This window comes from Crocuta crocuta, unplaced genomic scaffold (genome assembly GCF_008692635.1).
Source record: "Crocuta crocuta isolate KB4526 unplaced genomic scaffold, BGI_CrCroc_1.0 scaffold291, whole genome shotgun sequence".
Classification (NCBI taxonomy): domain Eukaryota; kingdom Metazoa; phylum Chordata; class Mammalia; order Carnivora; family Hyaenidae; genus Crocuta; species Crocuta crocuta.
In genome coordinates, this window is record NW_027527977.1 from 2,420,931 (window position 1) to 2,443,148 (window position 22,218).

General features: G+C 41.5%; 1 protein-coding gene across 1 annotated transcript in view; it reads right to left on the reverse strand.

Annotated features, from left to right (window-relative positions):
- Nucleotides 1-22,218, reverse strand: part of PKHD1 (PKHD1 ciliary IPT domain containing fibrocystin/polyductin) — a 487,578-nt gene that overhangs the window by 270,577 nt on the left and 194,783 nt on the right. The window contains exons 37-41 of the mRNA XM_077752866.1: nt 9,974-10,184; nt 9,428-9,585; nt 6,776-6,967; nt 3,376-3,501; nt 429-485 (exon numbers count right to left, since the gene is read on the reverse strand). Coding sequence (XP_077608992.1) covers nt 429-485; nt 3,376-3,501; nt 6,776-6,967; nt 9,428-9,585; nt 9,974-10,184 — 744 coding nt within the window. The remainder of the gene's footprint in view (nt 1-428; nt 486-3,375; nt 3,502-6,775; nt 6,968-9,427; nt 9,586-9,973; nt 10,185-22,218) is intronic.

Below are 22,218 nucleotides of genomic sequence, written 5' to 3' on the forward strand. Positions count from 1 at the left end.
TAATTACAATTTATATAACTCAATGGTCTTGCTTCTATGAATACACATTACAGTTTACATAAATACATACATTTAGTTTTTAATTTTTTTAATGTTTATTTATTTTTGAGACAAAGAGAGACAGAGAGTGAGCAGGGGAGGGGCAGAGAGAGAGGGAGACACATAATCTGAAACAGGCTCCAGGCTCTGAGCTGTCAACACAGAGCCCGGTGCAGGGCTCGAACCCACAAACTACGAAATCATGACTTGAGCAGAAGTCGGACGCTTAACCAACTGAACCACCCAGATACCCCTAAATATATATGTATTTAGAAAGCATTCAGTATGTTCCACTAATTTAAGGTATATAACACTTTGCCATCAGGTCTATCAAATATATGACAGCTTAAGTGGGATGTAATGGATTTAAAAGCAATTTATATATTTACCAATTTTTCTTTCAGGAGTAGCCTCCCAAGAGATAGATTTTCTGTCCATGTCTATACCTGAGAACAAAGGGTCATGTTACTTCATTCAGCACATTTCATGTCCCCCAGGAAACCGAAGGATATGGCAACATTTTTGTTCTTCTTTTGCATGTGCCAAATTTTTTAAATTTGTTTTTGTACTTTTAATCTATGAACCAAAGAGAAACAGATTATATGGGCTTTTTAGTTCTAGAGAATCGTAGTGAATCAGAAGTTCATTTTAAATAAAGTATAGAAGAAGTAGATGTAATGTTTTGCTTCTTAGGAAGAGTTTAAGTGACCGTCTCCATAGTCAAATGCCACATGTCCATGTGTCCCTCTCCTAGCTGTTCGAATTGGCCACCAACTATCTGCATGCTACTCTCTTCCCCTGGAAGATGTGGAATGTTCTGGAACAACAGGTTGGCCAGTGCCTGGGACCCTCATACCTAAACCAATGAGGCTTGGAATAGAAGAGAACAAAAGAGCAGGGGCTACACTACAGAGAACGATTAGTCATGTATGTGACATCAGTAAAAGCAGCCCCACAGACCCTTCTCCTTATGAGGTATTTAGGTATCTGGCTTCCCATGTCATTTTATGAATCTGTCTTTACAGGCTCATTTTGCATGAAATTAAGTGCTTTCTCTGTAATGCACTAATAAAGAAATATTCTAATTTCATCACCTGCAGTATAGATGTCAAGAGCTTCCAATTCACAATAAACACTAAAGGCTAAATTAAGTTCCTCCTGCAGGTTTACTTCTTGCTTAGTTAATGTCTATTCTGTGTAACTGTTTTCGGCTAAATTAGTTATCATTAGGGCACCTTCCCGCACTTCTGCTCCAGGTGTCAGCACACGTTTCCCCTCACACAGGCCAAAGTAAGAACAAAGTCAATCCTCTAAATGCTAGTTTAAGTGCCCTGTAGCTTTCCTTGCCTATCAAAGGATTTTCCTGCACCTGATTGCCACTATTTTCCTAAGCTCTTTGTCATTTAGAGCTGGAGTTTATTTTAAAGCAAGTTTATATGATCCGTATTTTCTCACTCAACAGTTTCCCTCTCAGGATTAGGACCTTTACAGCCTTTTTCTCAACAGATCATTCTTAAATGAAACCCATGCATGTTCCCACTGATGGTATCACAGAATTAATTTAAATATAAAATACTACTTAGAAAATCCAGTTACAGTCTCACTTTCATTGAAAACCTCTGATTTGCTTTTGTATTCCAATGTATTCAAAGACACTTTGTTCACTAATTCATTCATTTCTTTCAACAGATATACCTACAAGGCACTAGTTAGTGTGCTAAATGCTAAGGAAACAATATTCACATGAAATCTGGTGGTACAAATAGACACTACTCATGATGAGAAACATGATATGTAATTTTAAATCAATAAATAATGATTGGTACTGAAAGAGCTTAAATGGAGGGACTTGCGTTAGCAGTGTGGGAGAGAAAATTTTACACGAAGAGAGCCAGCAGTATGAGCAGAGGAGAAAGCTTGTGCAAAGACCCTGAGGCAAAAAAAAAAGAAAAAGTGTGGCCTTTTGAAAGAATTAAAATAAAATAGTGTGGCTACAGTACAGAGGAATAGAAAAAGAGCAAGACAAGTTTACAAATATTAATAGAGGTGAAATCACAGAGAGAATCTTCTTTTTATTTTAGGTTTTTTTTTTTTTAACATTTGTTTATTTTTGAGAGACAGAGACAGAGCATGAGCAGGAGCAGGAGAGGAGCAGAGAAAGATGGAGATCCAAAATCTGAAGCAGGCTCCAGGCTCTGAGCTGTCTGCACAGAGCCCAACAAAGGGCTCGAACTCATGAGCCAGGAGATTATGACCTGAGCCAAAGTCCAACATTGAGCCAACTGAGCCACCCAGGCATTCCATGGAGGGAGTCTTCCAACTCATGTTAAAGATAAATCTAAGAGCAATAAGAAATTCTTAAAGAGTTTTAAGGATAAGAGTGATAGGATGCAATCTGAGGTTTTTAAGAAAAATTTTGGCTTCTGCAAGGGGAATGAACTTTAGGAGAAAAAAGTGGATACAAGTGACGAAGCAGAAGATTCTAAAACATGAGTGTCTATAGCAAGCCACAGGAGCAGCTGAGAACAGAATTCAGGATCTTCAACTCCTTGTCCAACACCAAGATTTATCACACATGACACTGTTGAGAGATTTATTTATGTGACTTTGAATCATTGTGAAAACTGCTGGCAGTAAGTGTGGAAAGCTCTGATTTCATATTTATTAAACCTGAATTGAAAGGTCACCTTTAAAAGATCAGTTTCTTATTGGTAAAGTTTAGGAAGCTAATTAGTGATGAGTAAATTAAAATTCAGGATTTTAAATTTAATGTTTTTATTATTTATTTTAGAGAGAGAGAGTGTGTGAGTAGGGGAGGGACACAGAGAGAGGGAGACACAGAATCTGAAGCACAGATTCTATGCTTGTGAGCACAATTGAATTGTCAGCTCAGAGCCCAGTGCAAGGCTTGAACTCAGGAATGGCAAGATCATGACCCAAGCCAAAGTCAGACGCTTACATTTTTTTTTTATCTTTATTTTTGGGAGAGAGACAGAATGTGAGCTGGGGAAAGGCTGAGAGAGAGGGAGACACAGAATCTGAAGCAAGCTCCAGGGCTCTGAACTGTGAGCACAGAGCCCCAAACCCACACATCGTGAGATCATGACCTGAGCCGAGTCGGACGCTCAACTGACGGAGCCACCCAGGTGCCCCAGTCACATGCTTAACCTACACAGCCATCCAGGTGCCCCTGAAATTCAGAATTTTAAATTATGGCCTATTTCTAATGACCAGAGGCTGAAGTATTTTATAAATTAGGAAGTCAAATTTTGGGAAAATGCCTTTTGAAGAAGGATTTACCCTAATCAGGAATGCCAAAACAAGCTCATCACTTACCCACAAGCAGAGCATGGCCTAAAATATTGTAGAACGTATTACTGTCCACCTTCAGGCCCAAGGTCCTTGACATGCTGAGGCCTCTGCTGAAAGAGCTCCACACCGTGCAGCCCTGGATATAGGAATCTGAATAAGAAAGAGTAAGGCAAACATCTGAAGTGAATCCTGATGGTTCCTCAGATTCTGCTGATCATTTCCAAATCAAATTATAATATAACTGAGAACATTTTCCCACACAATAATGAAACTCAGGAAATGAGGAGGTTGAAAGAGAAACCAAATCAAGAAAACGGACCAATGAGTCTCAAAGATACCAGAGATAAGCAAGGCAGAATCCAAGAGTCAGATGCTAGAGAGAAAACCACAGTATGGCCAAACCATCAAAGAACATCGAGCTGTCAAAATTCCAATTGGCCACCATCTTTGATATCAATTCTCATCACAGCACAAGAGAAAGTGACTAGAGAGAAGCCAAGGACAGTGGGAGAAATATTCCTGAAGGACCAAACCTGATATTTGAAAATCACATCTTCCATGAGGAGATACAGTCATTATTTCTTCAAGCTGTGACATAATTTTTTAATTTCCCAGGAAATAATATCCTTGGCCCAAGACGGCCAGAGATTCTAATTCCAAAATGTAAGAAAAAAGCCAGAGGTTGACCTGTGGATCATAACTCTCACATTTGAATGTGGTAGCTTTATGACAGTGAAAGCGAAATATCTCTACTATGCAAAAACAAATTGACATTTAGGAAAATCATTACACCGGCCCCATGGGTATATTTCATGTACCCACCCTGCTCAGTCAAGATACATCAACCCAATCAGTCGATAAACAATTATTTACTGAATATCAACTATGTATTTCAGGAATCAGGCCTTGTGCTGGAGACATACAGATGAACAAAACTAATAAATTCTGTACTTGTGTAACTTCATTCTGGTATAGAAAACTTACATTAAAATAGTAATGGCTAATTAAAAGACAGATCCTGATAAAGGAGTTTTGTATTATTTCCAGTTAGTGAGAGATACTGTATAAACATCACGTGCTTGAAGTACGTGTACCAAAAAATTTCTTTGGTTTACAGAACAATTTGACTTTTAAATTAGAGCTATCCAGGAGTGCATGGGTGGCTCAGTCGGTTAAGCATCTGACTTTGGCTCAGGTCAGCTCACAGTTCATGAGCTCAAGCCCCATGTAGGGCTCTGTGCTGATAGCCCAGAGCCTGGAGCCTTCTTCGGATTCTGTGTATCCCTCTCTCTCTGCTTCTCCCCTGCTTGTGCTCTGTCTCCCTCTCTCTCTCTCTCTCAAAAATACGTATTTAAAAAGTAAATAAAAATAAATAAATTGGAGCTCTCCAGAAAATTCTAAACTACAGTGTCACCATAGACACTGAGCCTCCACATTCACCTTGATCTCATCTCCTCTAGTACCAGGTACACTCACATCACTCACCAATCAGTCAGCCCATCCACCTCTAGGAAACTGCCTGCGGCAGACTTTTCCTGACTCTGGATCTCTGTCATACCATTCATTCAATATAGACCAGCCCATCTGAATAACCAGTAAGTACTAATGTGTTTCCAGAGCTATCTAGGTGGAATTCAGGGATTGGTAAACCTGTAAAAGTAGCAAATATTCCAACACCCTCTAACTCTAGTGGCTGGGTGCAAATGGCCACACAGGCACAAGGGCCTTCAGGGCATAAAACAATAAAATATTCTTTAGCACACATGCCAGAAATTTCTAACCTCCAGGTAAATATTTTAACCCCTCCCAGGAAAGACCACTGCATTTCAACAGAGACCTATAGGAGATAGTGTATTAATTCAGTGACTTTCAAACTTTTTAAAGTGCTGAACACTTTTCAAATAAAACCAAATTTAAGGGGCACCTGAGTGGCTCAGTCTGTTAAGCATCCAACTTCAGCTCAGGTTATAATCTCACAACTCATGAGTTCAAGCCCCATGTCAAGCCCCATTAGCTCTGCGCTAACAGCTCAGCTTCAGATTCTGTGTCTCCATCTCTCTGCCCCTCCCCACTCATGCTCTATCTCTCTCTCAAAACTAAATAAACATCAGTTTTTTTAAATAGATAAAAGCGTAGCTATTCTGAAGTAGGTTGGAGGAAGCAGACTGACTTTTGAGCAAGGAAGGATTTTGATTATGTTCAATTGGTAACTCATATGTAACTGTAACCCTGACTTATACTGGAGCTGGCCCCACATCAAACTTTCTGCAGCATTATAAGCACTAGGAGACCAAAGAACCAGAGAGTAGGTGCACAAAGATACTGATCATCCCAATGTGCTAGGGAAGGAGCCATGTTAGGAATGATTTCCCTAAATGAATATCAAAAATAAATAATATGGAAAAGATTTGGCAAATTGGGACAAATAGATATCCTAGGTATGCAGATGATTTCAGATGAGTAAAAAACAAAAATAAAAACAAAAACCAACAAAAATGTGCAGGTGCCAGGATTCTTCCCTCAAGGCTAACTTGAGCTCAAGGATTACTTTGTCAGTACCTGTTGAAATCTTAGCCTCTCAAGACCCACCTGAACCACCAACCATGCCCTGATAATCTTTGTCAGACATCATCCCCATTTGCTTTTCAAGAAAAGCAAAACTTGAATGTGTCAGTGTTGGAGATAACTCAGAAAGGGAGCTTCTGTTTCCATTAGTTAGTATCTCTGATTCTCTGTGTGTTAGCTTCTGGTATTGCATTTTTGCCTTGGATGCTCCTATGGCTCGCCAACTTTGGTTTCAGCACCTTTATCTACATCTGGTCATATTCTTTTCTGGTTCTGATCTTGTTTTTTAGTCTAGTTGTTCTCACCTGCATTTGACATTTCCTGCTCCCTTCTTAGATCTTTAGCTCTGGCCAAGATTTGCACAATCTGCCTGCTCAATGTGCCCAGGGAAAGTACCTAGTTCTCAGCCCATTCTCTCCCAATTTCCTAAACATAAGATTCCTCTGAGGTAGTTCCATTACACATGAAATGCCTTCTGCTGTGCCTGGGCTCTCAGAGCACTGATTATGTATACTACTCAATATCAGTTTGCCTGCAATCACAAAGCTAGTAAATAATAGAAGCAGGAATCAAGACACATATCTATGTAGTTCACTCTTCTATTGTACCTAGAGTGATATTTCTCAAAGTGAGCTCCACAAACTACTTGTTCTAGAATCACAATTCAGATTGCTAGGACTGTCTTACACCAGAATTTTTCAGGGCAGAATCTCCAAATTTTAGTAAAGTTCCCCGAATAATTTTTTAGGCATACTAAAATTTGAGAACCATCTTTGAACTCACCATGTCCCCTGCATGTAGAGCCTTGAACATGGAAGAAGAGAGAAACATGAGAAATCATAGGCCTGGACCCACTTACCTCTCAGAGCTCCCACCAGAGTCAGTGAGCTCAGATGCTGATGGAAGGCTTGTCCCAAGTTCTGGAACTGCACTCCCTTCCACTGGACCCGACTGGGCTCCTCTGGGAAAGAATGAACAATGACTCTGGCCCCCAGATCCCGGGATCCCAGCATCTTCTCACTCTTGGAATATAAACAGTCCTGCAAATTACCTGAAACATAGAATGAAGTCAGGGGGACCTGAAGCATGTGCAACATGATTCCAGACAAATCATCCGGTAAGAAAGGTACTGTCGACACAAGGGACAAACCATTAGTGTTTGTTTCATTTAATAATCTTATTTCCCTTTTACTTTGATTCTCCTCTTTGGATTATTAATTAAAACATCCAATAACTAGGACATGATGTTGCCTTCACTCTATTATTTCCAGAAGCCCCCAAATCAATCACCTTAATTACTGTCTCAAAGAGGCTGACTATAACCCACAAACCCAACCTAAATAGATGCTTATTTCAATCCAAAAGATCCCCTGGAGGGAGCGTGCAATAAAATGACCTTCTCGTGGTTGATAATTGTAGGGAAGAAATGTGAGCGCTGAAAGTAATCACAGCTCTTTTTAGTCTTAAGCTGTCCAACGGGGTTTCCCCCTTTACTTTGCTGTTTTGCAGTTTGGGGACTTAGCAATAATGCCACTGCAGAAATGGCAAAGGGCTCCAGAAAAGTAACTGAGTGGCATCCTCACCTCCACCACCCCCAAAACCTTCTTTCCAACTCTTTCCCTAATGAGGACAACAAAGTGCCTCACCACAATGCACTCAGCAACCACCGCCACAGGGTGTTGTGACCTCAGGATCCAGGATACTCTCTGTTGACACATGGCATTTGGTGGTGTGAACTAACCTCCGAATGGGTACAAAATCATCTTCTGAGTTATTTCTTCATTGTTCATGTTAATAAACCAATTTGCCACAAATACAAAATGATGTATCATAACACAGTGAATAATTTGCTAACACCCAGGAATAAACATATAGGAGGTAAATGAAGAGGTGTTTCATTTTTGTATGCCTTACCACAAATTTTGATTGTTTAGGCCACTGATCCATAATATTTTGAGTGGCTAGGCCTCATATTATTTATTTAGTTACCTTCTTTCCACACTTAAGCCCCAAACAAAGAAAGGGTGAGTGATGTTACTTTTTTTTTAAAGAATGTCTATGAATTTGTTTTATTTTGAGAATTTTGTAATAACATTTAAGAGTTGTGGTGAGGGGCTCCTGGGTGGCTCAGTCAGTTAAGCGTCCGACTTGGGCTCAGGTCATGATCTCGCAGTCTGTGGGTTCGAGCCCCGCATCAGGCTCTGTGCTGATAGCTCAGAGCCTGGAGCCTGTTTCAGATTCTGTGTCTCCGTCTCTCTCTGCCCCTCCCCAGCTCGTGCTCTGTCTCTCTCTGTCTCAAAAAATAAAATAAAAAACGTTAAAAAAAAAAAAAGAGTTGTGGTGAAATCAGGGACTTTTCCATTAGGAGCCAAAAGATTTATAATGGCCCAAACCTAGAAGTTTGATCTCTCTAGCAGCATAATCAAATGCAATGCTTTGGACAATAAGATCTGAGAATACCTGTATGAGAACTACCAAGATGGTTTGAACAGAATGCAGATTCCATTTTAGCAGAGTCGTTAAAGTTGGCAGTAACTGGATTCTAACCCACTGTATCCAAACTTTTTCAGAAAGACATGTTTGTCAGCTAGGTGACTGAGGTGGAGTCAAGGTCCCTCTCACCCAACCGCATTTCAACATTACACTCATATGCATCTATATGTGGACATGACTCAGATATTAACCCCAACCATGACATTTTATCTAGGTTCCAGACACTACAAGGGCACCTCTACTCACATGCTGGCCTGGCATCTATCTTGTGCAAAATTAAAGTCATGATCTGCAGCCTTCCACTTCAACACCTGTCCCTGTTCTCATCTCACTAAACAGCCTCATCATCCATCCAGAGCTCATGCCTGGGAGTCATCCTTGACACCCACACCATCCTAAACCAAAGTTGACAAATGATATCTTCACAACATGTGAAAGCTTCATAATCTACAGCCTGGGAAACCAAAACATAACCTACTAAACTAACCATCCCTGAAATAGATGTTTAATAGGCACATCAGTGTGATTCAGTGCCTGTTATTCTTCTAGAAGATAAATTGAGTTTTTCAACCACTTACTTAAAGTATGTGGTAGTTCTCTCAGAAAACAAACTCCAAAAGTGGGGGTGAGGTGGAACAGAAGAGCCCTATCAGCCTAATCAGTAAGAATGTGCTGCCTGTGTCTGTGACTCTGGCATTAAATTGTTTTCCTGAGAATTTAAGACGGGGTCTGGAATCAGTGGTAAGGCTTCTGGGAAAAACGATTTTTTGCAGAATATTTTTGCCCCAGAGAAATAATTTCACAAGTGGAAACTATTCTCTACCTCATTCACAAGGTTGTGGAAGGTAGGAGACGAAATGGCAATTTATCAAGAGCATTCTGAAAATTAACGATTATTATGAGTATGCAAAGGTTAATGGTTTATTCCATCTTGAAAGAAGTCAACAATACTACATATCATTTGACAGTAAGAACATTCTCTCTCACTCACTGACTTTCCAACAAAATGCTGCTCTACCTTCTGAACCACCAGCCTCCTGGCATGAAGCAAGGTGCTTCATCCTCTCAGTAGTGAGATTTCCCCGTATGGTAACTCTCCTGCTGAGCAGTACCACTGGGACCTTTAAAATATGGCGTCCTCCAGCCACCCAATTCTCCGTGAAGTTGTGAGAATATCTGAACAGAAAAAAAAAAAAAAAAGAAAAAACACATCTAAAGGTATTAGTCCAAATCTTATTAGGAATAGATTAGTGTAATGCTCCATTTGGGAGTCTATTTCTTTAGAAGCTCAGATACAGAAGAGTCAACCGTGGGCACAAGTATGCAAAAATTAGGAATTCTGCTGATGATTGCACCATAATGTCGAAGCTCTAGTGTCTTCCAAGAGAAACTTAAGAAATCTAAATCTTTCAAGCTTTTCATGCTTTATTAATTTCTTATTAAAACACCTAGCATTATTTAATGTCACAAATACATCACTGAAACACAAGTGAGTGTCCAGACACCAACACAGTTAAGACCTCATCTTCTTCTGTCTAAACAGAGCCAAGCTGATATTCAATACCTTAAGGGTGACCGCAGATAGAGGTCTGTATTGTGCACAACGTCCACAATGACAATCTCTTCCATGGGTTTTGCACCTTTGACACCTATTCTGCTGATGATAACAACTTCATCCCCAGAGTGCCAGTCCACAGCATCTTCCAGAGCCAACACTTTGTCACGGGCATAGGCAGGTGCTCGAAGATGGGTGACGGTTACTTCCGGTAGCGAACCTAAAGCCAAACAAGGAAAACGTCTCCAGATATTTTGATAGTTAATAGAAGTTTGCTGTTATTCAGCCCAAGAATCCTGTGAAAGAAGAGTCCAGGAAGGCAAGCTTCAGGTTAGATGAGCAATGACGGTTTTACTTTTCTGGATATTAGTTTTCTCATCTGTCACATGTTGTAATAAAAATAATGCAGGGTTGAACGTGGCATGGGATGAAAAATGCAGGAATTGGAGCCAGACTAAACTTACAATTGAATCATGGCTTTGCCATGTTCTAACCAAGGGTAATATACTCAAGGATGAGCCCCAGGTTCCTCAGCTGCAAAGCAGAAGTATCAAGGTCTTTCCTCATAAGGTGTTAGGAGAATTAAATAAGGTAACTCTGAAACATTTAACTTCGATCTTGCAAATAATAGAGCTAAAATATACTTTATCTTTTCATTCCCTGCATCACATTGTTTTGAAAATGAAATTTTACCACCTCTTTCTTTTTTTTTAATTTTTTAACATTTTCTTTATTTCTGAGAGAGAGCGAGCGAGCGAGAGAGAGAGCAGGGGAGGGTCAGAGAGAGAGGGAGACACAGAATCCGAAACAGGCTCCAGGCTCTGAGCTGGCTGTCAGCACAGAATGTGACACAGGGCTCGAACCCATGAACTGCGAGATCATGACTTAAGCCGAAATCGGACGCTTAACCAACTGAGCCACCAAGGTGCCCCTTTACTATTTCTTATTCCAAATAAAAACAAATGGGTATTAGACTCTCCAATATAAGAGTTCATAACAAGTCTCTAATCTCAAGACTTCAGTGCAACTTAAAAATACGGTTAGTAGAGCACAGATTCAAAATTACCTTGGATTGGTTGTCCCAAGCCTTGATGATTTAAATGATACCTTCAAACTCTAAAGTGGGTGCATCAAAGATGGGTTTGCTAAGCAAAGTGGAACGCAGGGAACTTGAGACTCTGAATTTCTTGGTTTGTATCAGGCTCAAGTGCATCCATCTGACCTTCCCCATGTCAGTATGCCTCTCCTTAACAATCAGAGATTCCAGAAGGTAGTCTGTCCCACATTTTACTCTGGCCTTTTCCAACAAAGGTCAAGACAAAGACTTTTTTCAAGCCATTACCTAAAGCAATACTTCAGAAAACACATGGCATACTCCCAACTCCTTCTTCTTTCCTCAGTACATTTCCTTCCTCCTGTGCAATAGATCATAATTTACCTTTAGCCCACAGCAACTTACTGTCCTCCCTTGTTGCACTAAAGTAAAGTAATAATACTTGAATCTCCAACTATAGAGGTAGTCGACGATAAATCATTTTCAAATTATTTTAAACTTCGCTCTTTATTTATGTGTCTGTATGTGCCCAAGCACTTGTACCAATAATGTTGTTCTAGGTTTAGAAAGGTCCCTAGGTTAATGATGTAATTTCTGAAGTTTACTTGGGCAATAATTTTATCTTGAAATAATTTACAGAGTTCAAAATTTCTAATTATAGGGCAGGTGGAAATTAAGACATAAATCATCCCAAAAGAAAATAATTTTAATTTTATTTCTTGTTTCTATATTTTAACCTTTGGGAAAAATAAAATAAAATAAAATCTATTTATATGTATATGCATACACATGTGAATTTCTATGATCCGTTCTGGAATGTCTGCATGGAGATTTTTCTACCAAGCACAGAAAGTGTTTATCAAAGACAAAATGCTCTTAAACTCTATGATCAATTGTGCACAACACTAAATCAATATGCAAAAACACATCTACTATGCACCTATTAATATGCAAGCTACAAGTAGCAGAATCAAGAACAGGAACAACAAAGGTATTTCTTAAGTAATCATTCTTCTAAATTATAGTCAAGTCAGAATGAGTGCAAAAGAAATCACAGAGAATATTTGAAGTGTGTTTTTAACCATTAACATAAGCATATGCCCTTTCAAATGTTGACAGGGCTTCTGGAAAGCAGTAGAATTATAACTTACTCACTCTTGTGGCAAAATAACACATTTATGTGTATGACCAAAGTATCAGGCTTGAGTGTTTCATCAGTGCCAGCCTCATCTTTCTAGCCACATAGTGAATGCAGACATTTAGATGAACAACTGTCATCTCAAAGTCACAAATGTCAAAACAATTATAGTAACTACCTGAGCTAGACCCTCTGCAAACACCTTTTATTTTTCTGATCATTCTGCATTTTTTAACTTTGCTAAGTTGGTGGGGGTTTTTTTTCACATTTCATCCCTTCTTTATTTATAACCTGCAGTATGTGCCTACAGTACTCAGTAATAAAACCCCAAATTCCCTTTCTGACTTTTACGACTCTCCATAATCAGGCTCTACTTTATGGTCTTTTGACTCTGTAATAAACTGTATTCCAGGAAGCCCAGTCTCTTTACCTCTTCTCACTTAACAGGATCATTCCTACCTGTATCCCTTTACCCATTCTGTCCCTTCCATCTTCGTTCCTGGCCTTCCTTCTCCGACCTACTTCTTCCAAAATGCAGCTCAAGCCCCACTTCTTCCGTTGGATTTCAGGGAGCACTTCAGCCCATCCTGATGTCCACCTCGATCGATAGACATTTTAGAGATGTGGAATTCTTACTTGAGCAAAAGACCCGTTTACATCTGGGATTTAGGCATGCCTGGGTTTGCAGCTAGTTTGTGGGCCATTTGTGTGAGTTGTTTTGCATGGGAGAAGCTTACACAAAGCAGCATATGGGGGAAAAGAGGATGACAGATACTTCACAGGGTCTGTCTCAGAAATGGGCCTTCAACGCAGCTCATTCATAAGATTTGAATTAACTATTTTGAATATTGCCTTCCGGACATTCACTTACAACCACACATCAGATAGGCACCTAAATGAATATATAACATCTAATACGCTAAAGCACAAAAAAACAACACAAACATTTATTAAGAACTTAGAACAAATCCAACCTATGCTAAGTAGTTTTACTCTAAAAAAGAAGTGTTTGGGTTTTTTTTTCTCTTGTTGTTCTCTTCTGTTTAACAGATTGTACAGATTTGAAAACCAAAATGCTTTAAGGACAAGTTTGGCCATAATGAGATGTCAGCACCGAGTTCTTTTTTTTTTTAAATAGTTTATTGTCAAGTTGGTTTCCATATAACATCCAGTGCTCATCCCCACAAGTGCCCTCCTCCATGCCCATCTTCCCCCTCCCCCCCACACCCATCAGTCCTCAGTTTGTTCTCATCATTCAAGAGTCTCTCATGGTTTAGCTCTCTCCATCTCCCCCACCATTTCCCCCCTTCTTCTCCCCCTAGGTCCTCCGTTAAGTTCCTCCTAATCCTCCTATATGTGCAAACATATGATATTTGTCCTNATTTTTCTGCTTGTGATTGTTTTAGGTATTTAGATGCTCCCATTTTTGGTGCACAGACATTTGTGATTGTTAGTTCTTCCTGATGGATAGACCCTGTAATTTTTATGTAATGCCCTTCTTCATCTCTTGTTATTGTCGTTAATTTAAAGTCCAGTTTGTCTGATATAAGTATAGCTACTCCAGCTCTCTTTTGATTTCCAGTAGCATGATAGCTATTTCTCCATCCCCTTACTTTTAATCTGAAGGTAACTTCTAGTCTAAAATGCATTTCTTATAGACAGCAAATAGATGGATTTTGGTATTTTATCCATTCCGCTACCCTATGTCTTTTGATTGGAGGATTTAGCCCATTTACATTCAGTGTTATTATTGAAATATGTGGGTTTAGAGTCTTTGTGTCCTTTGTGGGGTTCATGTTTGTGGTGGTGTCTCTGGTATCTTTGTTCCTTGCAACATTTTCTTCAGAGCGTCCCCCTCAGGATTTCTTGTAGGGCTGGCTTAGTGGTGACAAATTCTTTCAATTTCTGTTTATTTGGAAAGGTTTTTATCTCTCCTTCTATTTTGAATGACAGGCTTGCTGGATAGAGGATTCTTGGCTGCATATTTTTACTGTTCATCACATTGAAGATCTCCTGCCATTCCTTTCTGGCCTGCCAAGTTTCAGTAGATAGGTCTGTCACCACTCCGATAGGTTTCCCTTTGTATGTTAGGACCTTTTATCCCTAGCTGCTTTCAAAATTCTCTTTGTGCTTATATTTTGCTATTTTTACTATGATAGGCTGTGCAGGAGATCGATTCAAATTATGTCTGAAGGGAGTCCTCTGAGCCTCTTGTATTTCAACGTTTNAATTTCTTTGGAGGAGAGCTCTTTCATTTCATCACTATTGTTGGCTTTCTGTCTTGTTAGTTTTAAAGACTTGTTATGCTCTCTGCACCTGTGAGCGCTGCTGTACCCAAGAAGACTCTTTGACTGTCCAGGGCGTACCCTTTCAGAGAGTGTTTTTTGAATGATATCTCTTGGTCTCTCTTATTGAGACCTTGGTTATTTTATTTTCCTACTCGTAGTGATATTTGGGACTCTCCACCATGTGTACTTTGGCTTGTTTCTTGAGGCAGCTCTGGAGAAGTAAACAGACAGACAAACACACAGGGAGCAGAGGCACACAAACGCACCGACAAATCCGACAAACATGCAAACCGAGAGGGGAAACGAAAAAGTTAAGAGAAAAGACGGAGGAGGGAAGGCTAATAATAGAGAGTAAAAAAATACATTAAAAGGTCAAAAAGAAGAAAAGGAAAAAAGAAAAAAACCGATGAATAATGGCTTAAAGCATATAACCGGATTTCCCGGCTATAATTAAATAGCCGGGTGTATGCAGTGCTGGTTGAAGAGCATAGAGAAAGAGAGAGAAGACAGGGCAGGGATGAGGCAAAATTGGAAATAGAATGAACAGGCAGAAGGGATAAGAAGCTTTTTTCAAAGAACTAAAGGGTGGAATATGGTTGGATAGGTGAGAGAAGGACGCTGGTATTATCCAGAGAGACTATATAGTCTAATTACTCCTGAGAGAAAGAGATGAAAAGGTCGGTAGATGTAGAATTTACATTTACAGAATGGACTAGATGTGACTGTTTAAGCAAGCCGGTGACCAGAGTTAATCAGGTCAGTGTTCTGGGAAAAAAAGAAAAAGAAAAAAGGAAAAAGGAAAAAGAAAAAAAGAAGAGAAAAAAAAAAAGGGGGAGGGCAGCTCTCAGGCAGGGATGGGCGTGGCGTGATCCAATGCCTCAGGCGGGAGTTCTGCCTCAGCGGTTGTGGGGAGGAGAGTGATGGTGCTCCAGTCCCTTCTTGAACCAAGCGCTGCACCTCACTTTTTTGGGTGTGTCAACTCCCTGGGCCGGGGGCGTGGCCAAAGTGGGTCGCGCTCTTTAACCCAGGCCAGACCTAGTTTCCAATTCCCAGTCCAAGCGCCCCACTGAAATTGCTGCAGTCATAAACTCGCAGGTGATCCCCTCAGGGCAATTCCAAGCCTCTTGCCTAGCCCTGCGGATGCAGCCAGAATCTCTGCTCCCTTCTCCTCCAGGTCAGGTTGGTGAGCAAGTACAGGGGTCTGCCTGGGGGGCGCAATGGAGAGCGGAAATGGAGTCCCTCTGTGTCTACTCACCTGAAACACGAACTCGCGGGCAAATCTCCCAGATTTAAGCCCTTCACCTTCCCTCTAGGGGTCCAGCCAAGCCAGAAACGCAGATGCGTGATACGTGTGTGGCTCCTCCAGGGGTCCAGCCAGCCAGGAGCACAAAGGAGCTGTGGCGCACAGCTCCTCCTGGGATCCAGCCAGCCAGGAGCTCAAAGGAGCATTGGCGAGTGGCCTCTCCGGATGAGTTGGCGCGCGGGGACATGGCGCGCAGGGATTTGGCACACAGGGTCCTTCTGTGTTCCGAGCAGAGGTTTTTCTGTTCCTCAGAGACAGGGACCGTGTCTTGAGTAGTTTCAGACTCTCTCTGTCCCCTCTCACTCCCTGCAGAGGGGGATCGCCCCCATCCCTGTGAGTCTCCAATCCCGGCCCGATTTTATCTTCCCCGGTTCGCACTCACATTGGAAGTCTGTCTCAGTGGATTCTGTGTCCTTTTTCTCCCAGTCTCTTGGGTTCTGTAAGGTTTCCTATGGCTTCAGATCTTTTCTGTGTGAGATATGGGGGCGANGGCCGGGGGCGTGGCCAAAGTGGGTCGCGCTCTTTAACCCAGGCCAGACCTAGTTTCCAATTCCCAGTCCAAGCGCCCCACTGAAATTGCTGCAGTCATAAACTCGCAGGTGATCCCCTCAGGGCAATTCCAAGCCTCTTGCCTAGCCCTGCGGATGCAGCCAGAATCTCTGCTCCCTTCTCCTCCAGGTCAGGTTGGTGAGCAAGTACAGGGGTCTGCCTGGGGGGCGCAATGGAGAGCGGAAATGGAGTCCCTCTGTGTCTACTCACCTGAAACACGAACTCGCGGGCAAATCTCCCAGATTTAAGCCCTTCACCTTCCCTCTAGGGGTCCAGCCAAGCCAGAAACGCAGATGCGTGATACGTGTGTGGCTCCTCCAGGGGTCCAGCCAGCCAGGAGCACAAAGGAGCTGTGGCGCACAGCTCCTCCTGGGATCCAGCCAGCCAGGAGCTCAAAGGAGCATTGGCAAGTGGCCTCTCCGGATGAGTTGGCGCGCGGGGACATGGCGCGCAGGGATTTGGCACACAGGGTCCTTCTGTGTTCCGAGCAGAGGTTTTTCTGTTCCTCAGAGACAGGGACCGTGTCTTGAGTAGTTTCAGACTCTCTCTGTCCCCTCTCACTCCCTGCAGAGGGGGATCGCCCCCATCCCTGTGAGTCTCCAATCCCGGCCCGATTTTATCTTCCCCGGTTCGCACTCACATTGGAAGTCTGTCTCAGTGGATTCTGTGTCCTTTTTCTCCCAGTCTCTTGGGTTCTGTAAGGTTTCCTATGGCTTCAGATCTTTTCTGTGTGAGATATGGGGGCGAGTGCAATGCACAGAGCGCCCTACTTCTCCACCATCTTGCCCCCTCTAAAGCCGGACCAGCACCAAGTTCTAAAACTGAGTCTCCTGAGTCCAGAACCAAAAGAACTGGACACGTGATAGCATTCGTGGACTCTGGAAATAACTGAATTAACCGTATGTAATTAGCTTTGATACTCAAAAAATTATTTTTCTTACTTCATAAATGTTATTTAAGTGCCTCACTAAGTAAACTGACTGACTTCTGAGATGAAGAAAGCATTGCCCACATTGTAAACCTGAGTCACTTCACTTCACAGAACTCTTAGGAAACCCAAATTGGGCAGCTCCCTTCCTTTCTCTACCACAAATCAAAAAACATAAAAATACAGTTTAAAAAGCTCAATAATTTATAAATATGCTTAAATGAAAAGGGTTATGCTCTTAATGTGTAATTTAATACAATGTTTAACCACTTTAGGCTTTCAACATTGACCTGATAACCAACAAACTATTCATTTACTCCCACTAATGACTTCTACTCATAATTGTATTTCCTACAAATTATTGTCCAAGCATTTCAGTGCCATTCATCCATAATTACACAGTCCCAGAGAACCATCTTACCAAATGGGCATGGAGAGAAAGAAAATAATTTTTGTGGGTTAACACACTTTAGAATCACTAATTGCTCTATGTTTATTTTGTAGGACTTCAATCTTTATTCCAAGTGAATAACTGCCAAGACCTTTCCAAATCACTTGGGGGAGGGGAGGTAGTGAAGGACAAGAGAGGAAGGAGAGGAAGAAAGAATGAGGGGAGGGGAGAAATGAAGGAAAGAATTATTAAAATAATGTTCACCTCAGAATAGGAACATAAAGGAACTCACAAAAGAACTAGAAATAGTTTTCTGAAACACATGCAAATTATTTCTCCTTATTTCTGCATGCAGCTTCATATTATGCATAGCAAAACAATAAATGCTGTATTTTCTTTTGTGTAAACAAACATGTCTCATGCACTGGAAAGAAAGACATGAAGGGGGTGCCTGGGTGGCTCAGTCAGTTAAGCGACCCACTCTTGTTTCAGCTCAGGTCATGATCTCATGGATGTGAGATTGAGCCCTGGTCTTTCTCTCTATTCCTCTCAAACTAAATAAATCAACATGAAAGAAAAGAAGAGAGAGGAAGGGGGAAGAGAGAAGAGGGGAGGAGAGGGGAGGGAAGGAAGGAATATGGCTCTGTTCTCCAGGATCCATGACCAGTACAGGAAATAGACAAAAATCACAAGTGTACCAAGTTAAGTGTTAAGACAAAGGGGCATCCAGGATCTACTGGTTACTGGTGCACAAATATGGAGTACCTCACTTGCACAAAAGGAGGGGTTGTTTCTGGGAATGCTTCCCAAAGAGGTAATAACTGAGTTGGGTCTTTAGGGATAAGTCATAGTGGGCCAGATGACAAAATAGGCAGAGTACTCAAGGCAAAGACAATGATGTATATGATGGTGTATGCCAATGTGACACATTCAGATAACTGCTATATATGTGACATGGGCAAAATGAACATATGGGGAATGGGGATTGCTGATGAGAGTCAGTGAGATTGTACCCGGAAGGTGATCAAGACCTACTCAGGAAGGGACTCTCAGGCCCTCCCAAAGAACTAATAGTTTATCCCAAAAGTAACCACCAAAAGAGTACTTAAGATGATAACAAAGAAATCAGACTCCTGTGAGACTAGTGATATTTTAAAGCCATGAGTACCCATATCAAACTGAAGGGAGAGAATCCTTAGTGAGAAACTATATTTACTGCATATTGGGGAGAATGAGGAAAAAACCTAAGTCAAGTCCTGAGATGAGCAAGGGCCAGCCAGGAGGCAAGAGAGAGCTTGGTGTGTTCCAGGAACTAAATGGAGATAGGAGTATTTGGAGAAGGTGAATGATTTGGCACGATGTGACTAGGCAAAATGATGCAGGCCCTTGTTATCCTGTTTTAAAGGACTTAAATCTAACTCAAAATAGTTATGTGATTAAATGTATGTTTTAAAAGGTCACCCTGGCTGTTGAGTGAAGAAAAGATTGCAGGGAGGTAAAAGGAAAGTTGGATGTCTATGTAGCAGGACACTGCAGTAAATGTAGAAGATGAGTGCAGTAGGTTAGATAAGAAGTTTTGGAAGTTTGAATAAATATAAGGCAGTGGATCTGGAGACAGATATAAAAATCAGAGATATCTTTTGGAGAATCAAGGAGACTGGATGATTGGATCTAGAGGTAACGGAGAAGAAGCCAGTGATGTCTCACAGGCTGATCGATCACTGGAGCAAGTTGGCAGATTAACAGGGACATTTGGGGAAGAAGATAAAGAATCCATTAAATAAACATTTATTGAACATCTATTATGTGCTATGTGCCATATGATCTTCCAGCTACTGGAAATATAGTAGTGATAAAAACAGTAAAAAATTCCTGCCCTCATGTAGTTTATACTCCAGTGGCATTCACTTTTAGACACACCTAAGTCTCAGATGACCATTTTAGGCAGGTTACATTTTAGATATTAAAGAGAATATCCAAGAGAAAAGTCTGAAGCTCAGAAGAGATGTCTGAAGTTACATATATAGAGAAATACACAAGCAGAGGTTAATCTATGGAAATGAGTGGGATTACTTGGAAGAAGTAGTTATGAAAAATACCTGAGATCATGACCATGGGAACATCGTCATTCTAAAATTGAACAGAGAAGGAGAAACCAAAGGGAGGCAATAGACAGAAGAAAACCGAAAGACGAGGATACACACTTGCCCATAATTACACAAAACAATGCAGTGTGGAGAAAGACTTATTCCACCATACAACTGCCTGAGGACCCATTCCTCCCTACCTCCTTACCCTTGTATTATTGTTAGGGTACAGGTACCCCATCCAGCATCTCTTTGTGTTTGTTTCCTGTTGCCCATGGTTCATTCCATCCCCCTTCCTGCATAGTAGCAGGATTTGAGCTTTTAGGACAAAGACAGAGAGAGAAAACCCTGCCCTTCTATCATTTCTCATTTTTCCCTTCCTCCTACCAGCACTTGGCCCAAATTCTTGAGTCATATACTGTCTCTAACAAGAAGAAGTGATAAGTAGCCAGAGAAATTGGAGAAAGGCTGACTATTACACATGACTCTACCTTCATCTGATCTGGTTCTCTCTGCTCCCAGAAACTGCATCATGCCAGGAGTCTGCCTCTGAGCCACAGAGGCCACTCTGATGGCAGAGGAACTGAAAGCACCCTCTGTTACTAGTACTCAGTTAGAATTATGATAGGAGATCCCAAACGGTGATAGAGGTGCTACCGGTATCCCACAGTGGAAATGGACCTACCTCCCCGTGCAATTAGTCTTATACTCAGTGGTCAGCTGCTATACTTCCACTAGCGTTAGACAGCAAGCAGAGTTAGGGGAAACAGACTGTTGAGGGCTCACCTGGGTCCTAAACCACAAGGTTACCAGCATTTCTTTGAGAAAAATGAATTCTAAGTTCCAAACTTAGTAACCATCTTACAGAGGAATTGTTTGAACCGAACCATTTGTGAGATGGAGGGGATCCAATTTACTATACTTCAGAAGAGGAGCGTGTGACACTAGCATTAATAGAAGACTATCAGGCAGACCAAAGAGATGGAATGGGGCATTTTTCATGTACCATTTCCCTCTGCCCTTGAGAACCACTTGCTGTGATATCTCTGTTGGTTGAAGACCAAACCTGGCCAAGGAATCCTGCGTGAGCTCAGCTGTGTGTGTGTACTGTGAGCCTTCTGCATCATTACCGGCTAACCTCGGTGGGGGGTACTGATGAAGCAGGGAGTCTGTGCTTACAGGAAGGAGAAGGCTCGACAGAGCAATGCTTTAAATGTGCAGATCAGCTGGCTGTATCCACAGCTGAGCAGTCAACATTTCTACACCATGATGAAAGGGAATTGAGCACAGTCTGTTTCCAATGTTGAGAAGTCTACCATTTTATCGGCACAGGGGTTTAGACTAAGGCTAACCAAGGTTATTTGGATGGTGCAGTGAGCCCAGCCTTTTCTAAAGCCATAAAGGAAAAAGCTAACCTGTGTTTCTACCCAATCTGAGCTTTACTGTTGCTACTGGAATTAAAAATAAGCGATGGAGAAGAATATAAATTTCACAATACAGGAAATAGTGAATTGTAAGATATATGGAGATATCTATAACACTGCCACTAGCTCCTGTGAGGATCTCAGGCCAATTAAACAAATGGCATTCTTAGAATTGTACTAGCCAGTTCTTTACTTAGAGATGCAAAAGCCAACTGCTCAGAGCAAAATGCTTCTGCAGGGTGTCTTTACCACCCACTTCTGCTCATTGTCCAAAAAACTATGGAAAACCTTGGGGGTATTTCTGACCAGATAGATAGTACTTTTTAAAAAATATTATTTTGAGGGGCGCCTGGGTGGCTCAGTTGGTTAAGCTTCTGACTTCCGCTCAGGTCATGATCTCACGGTTCGTGGGTTCGGGCCCCACATCCGGCTCTGTGCTGATAGCTCGGAGCCTGGAGCCTGCTTCGGATTCCGCGTCTCCTTCTCTCTCTGTACCTCCCCTGCTCGCACTCTGTCTCTCTTTGTCTCAAAAATAAATAAGCAATTAAAAAAATTTTAAAAAAAATATTATTTTGAGGAGCGCCTGGGTGGCTTAGTCGGTTAAGCGTCCGAATTTCGCTTAGGTCGTTATCTCGCGGTTCGTGGGTTCGAGCCCCGCATCAGGCTCTGTGCTGACTGCCAGCTCAGAGCCTGGAGCCTATGTCAGAGTCTGTATCTCCCTCTCTCTCTAACCCTCCCCTGCTCATGCTGTCTCTCTCTCTCTCTCCTAGAAATAAATAAAAAAAATATTTAAAAAAAATAAAAAAATATTATTTTGAGAGAAAGAGCACGTACAAGCAGGGGAGGGGCAGAGATAGAGGGAGAGAAAGGAACCAAGCAGGCTCCATGCTGCCAGCACAGAGCCCAACGTGTGCCTCAAGCCCAAAAACCATGAGACCATGATCTGAGCTGAAATCAAGAGTTGAACACTTAACCGACTGAGCCATCCAGGCATCCAGATAGTAATTTTGATAATCATTACTACAATTTATGGAGTAGAAGCAACAATGAGGAACAAAGGGCTAATTTTCTTTTTCATGTTTTTTTTTTTTT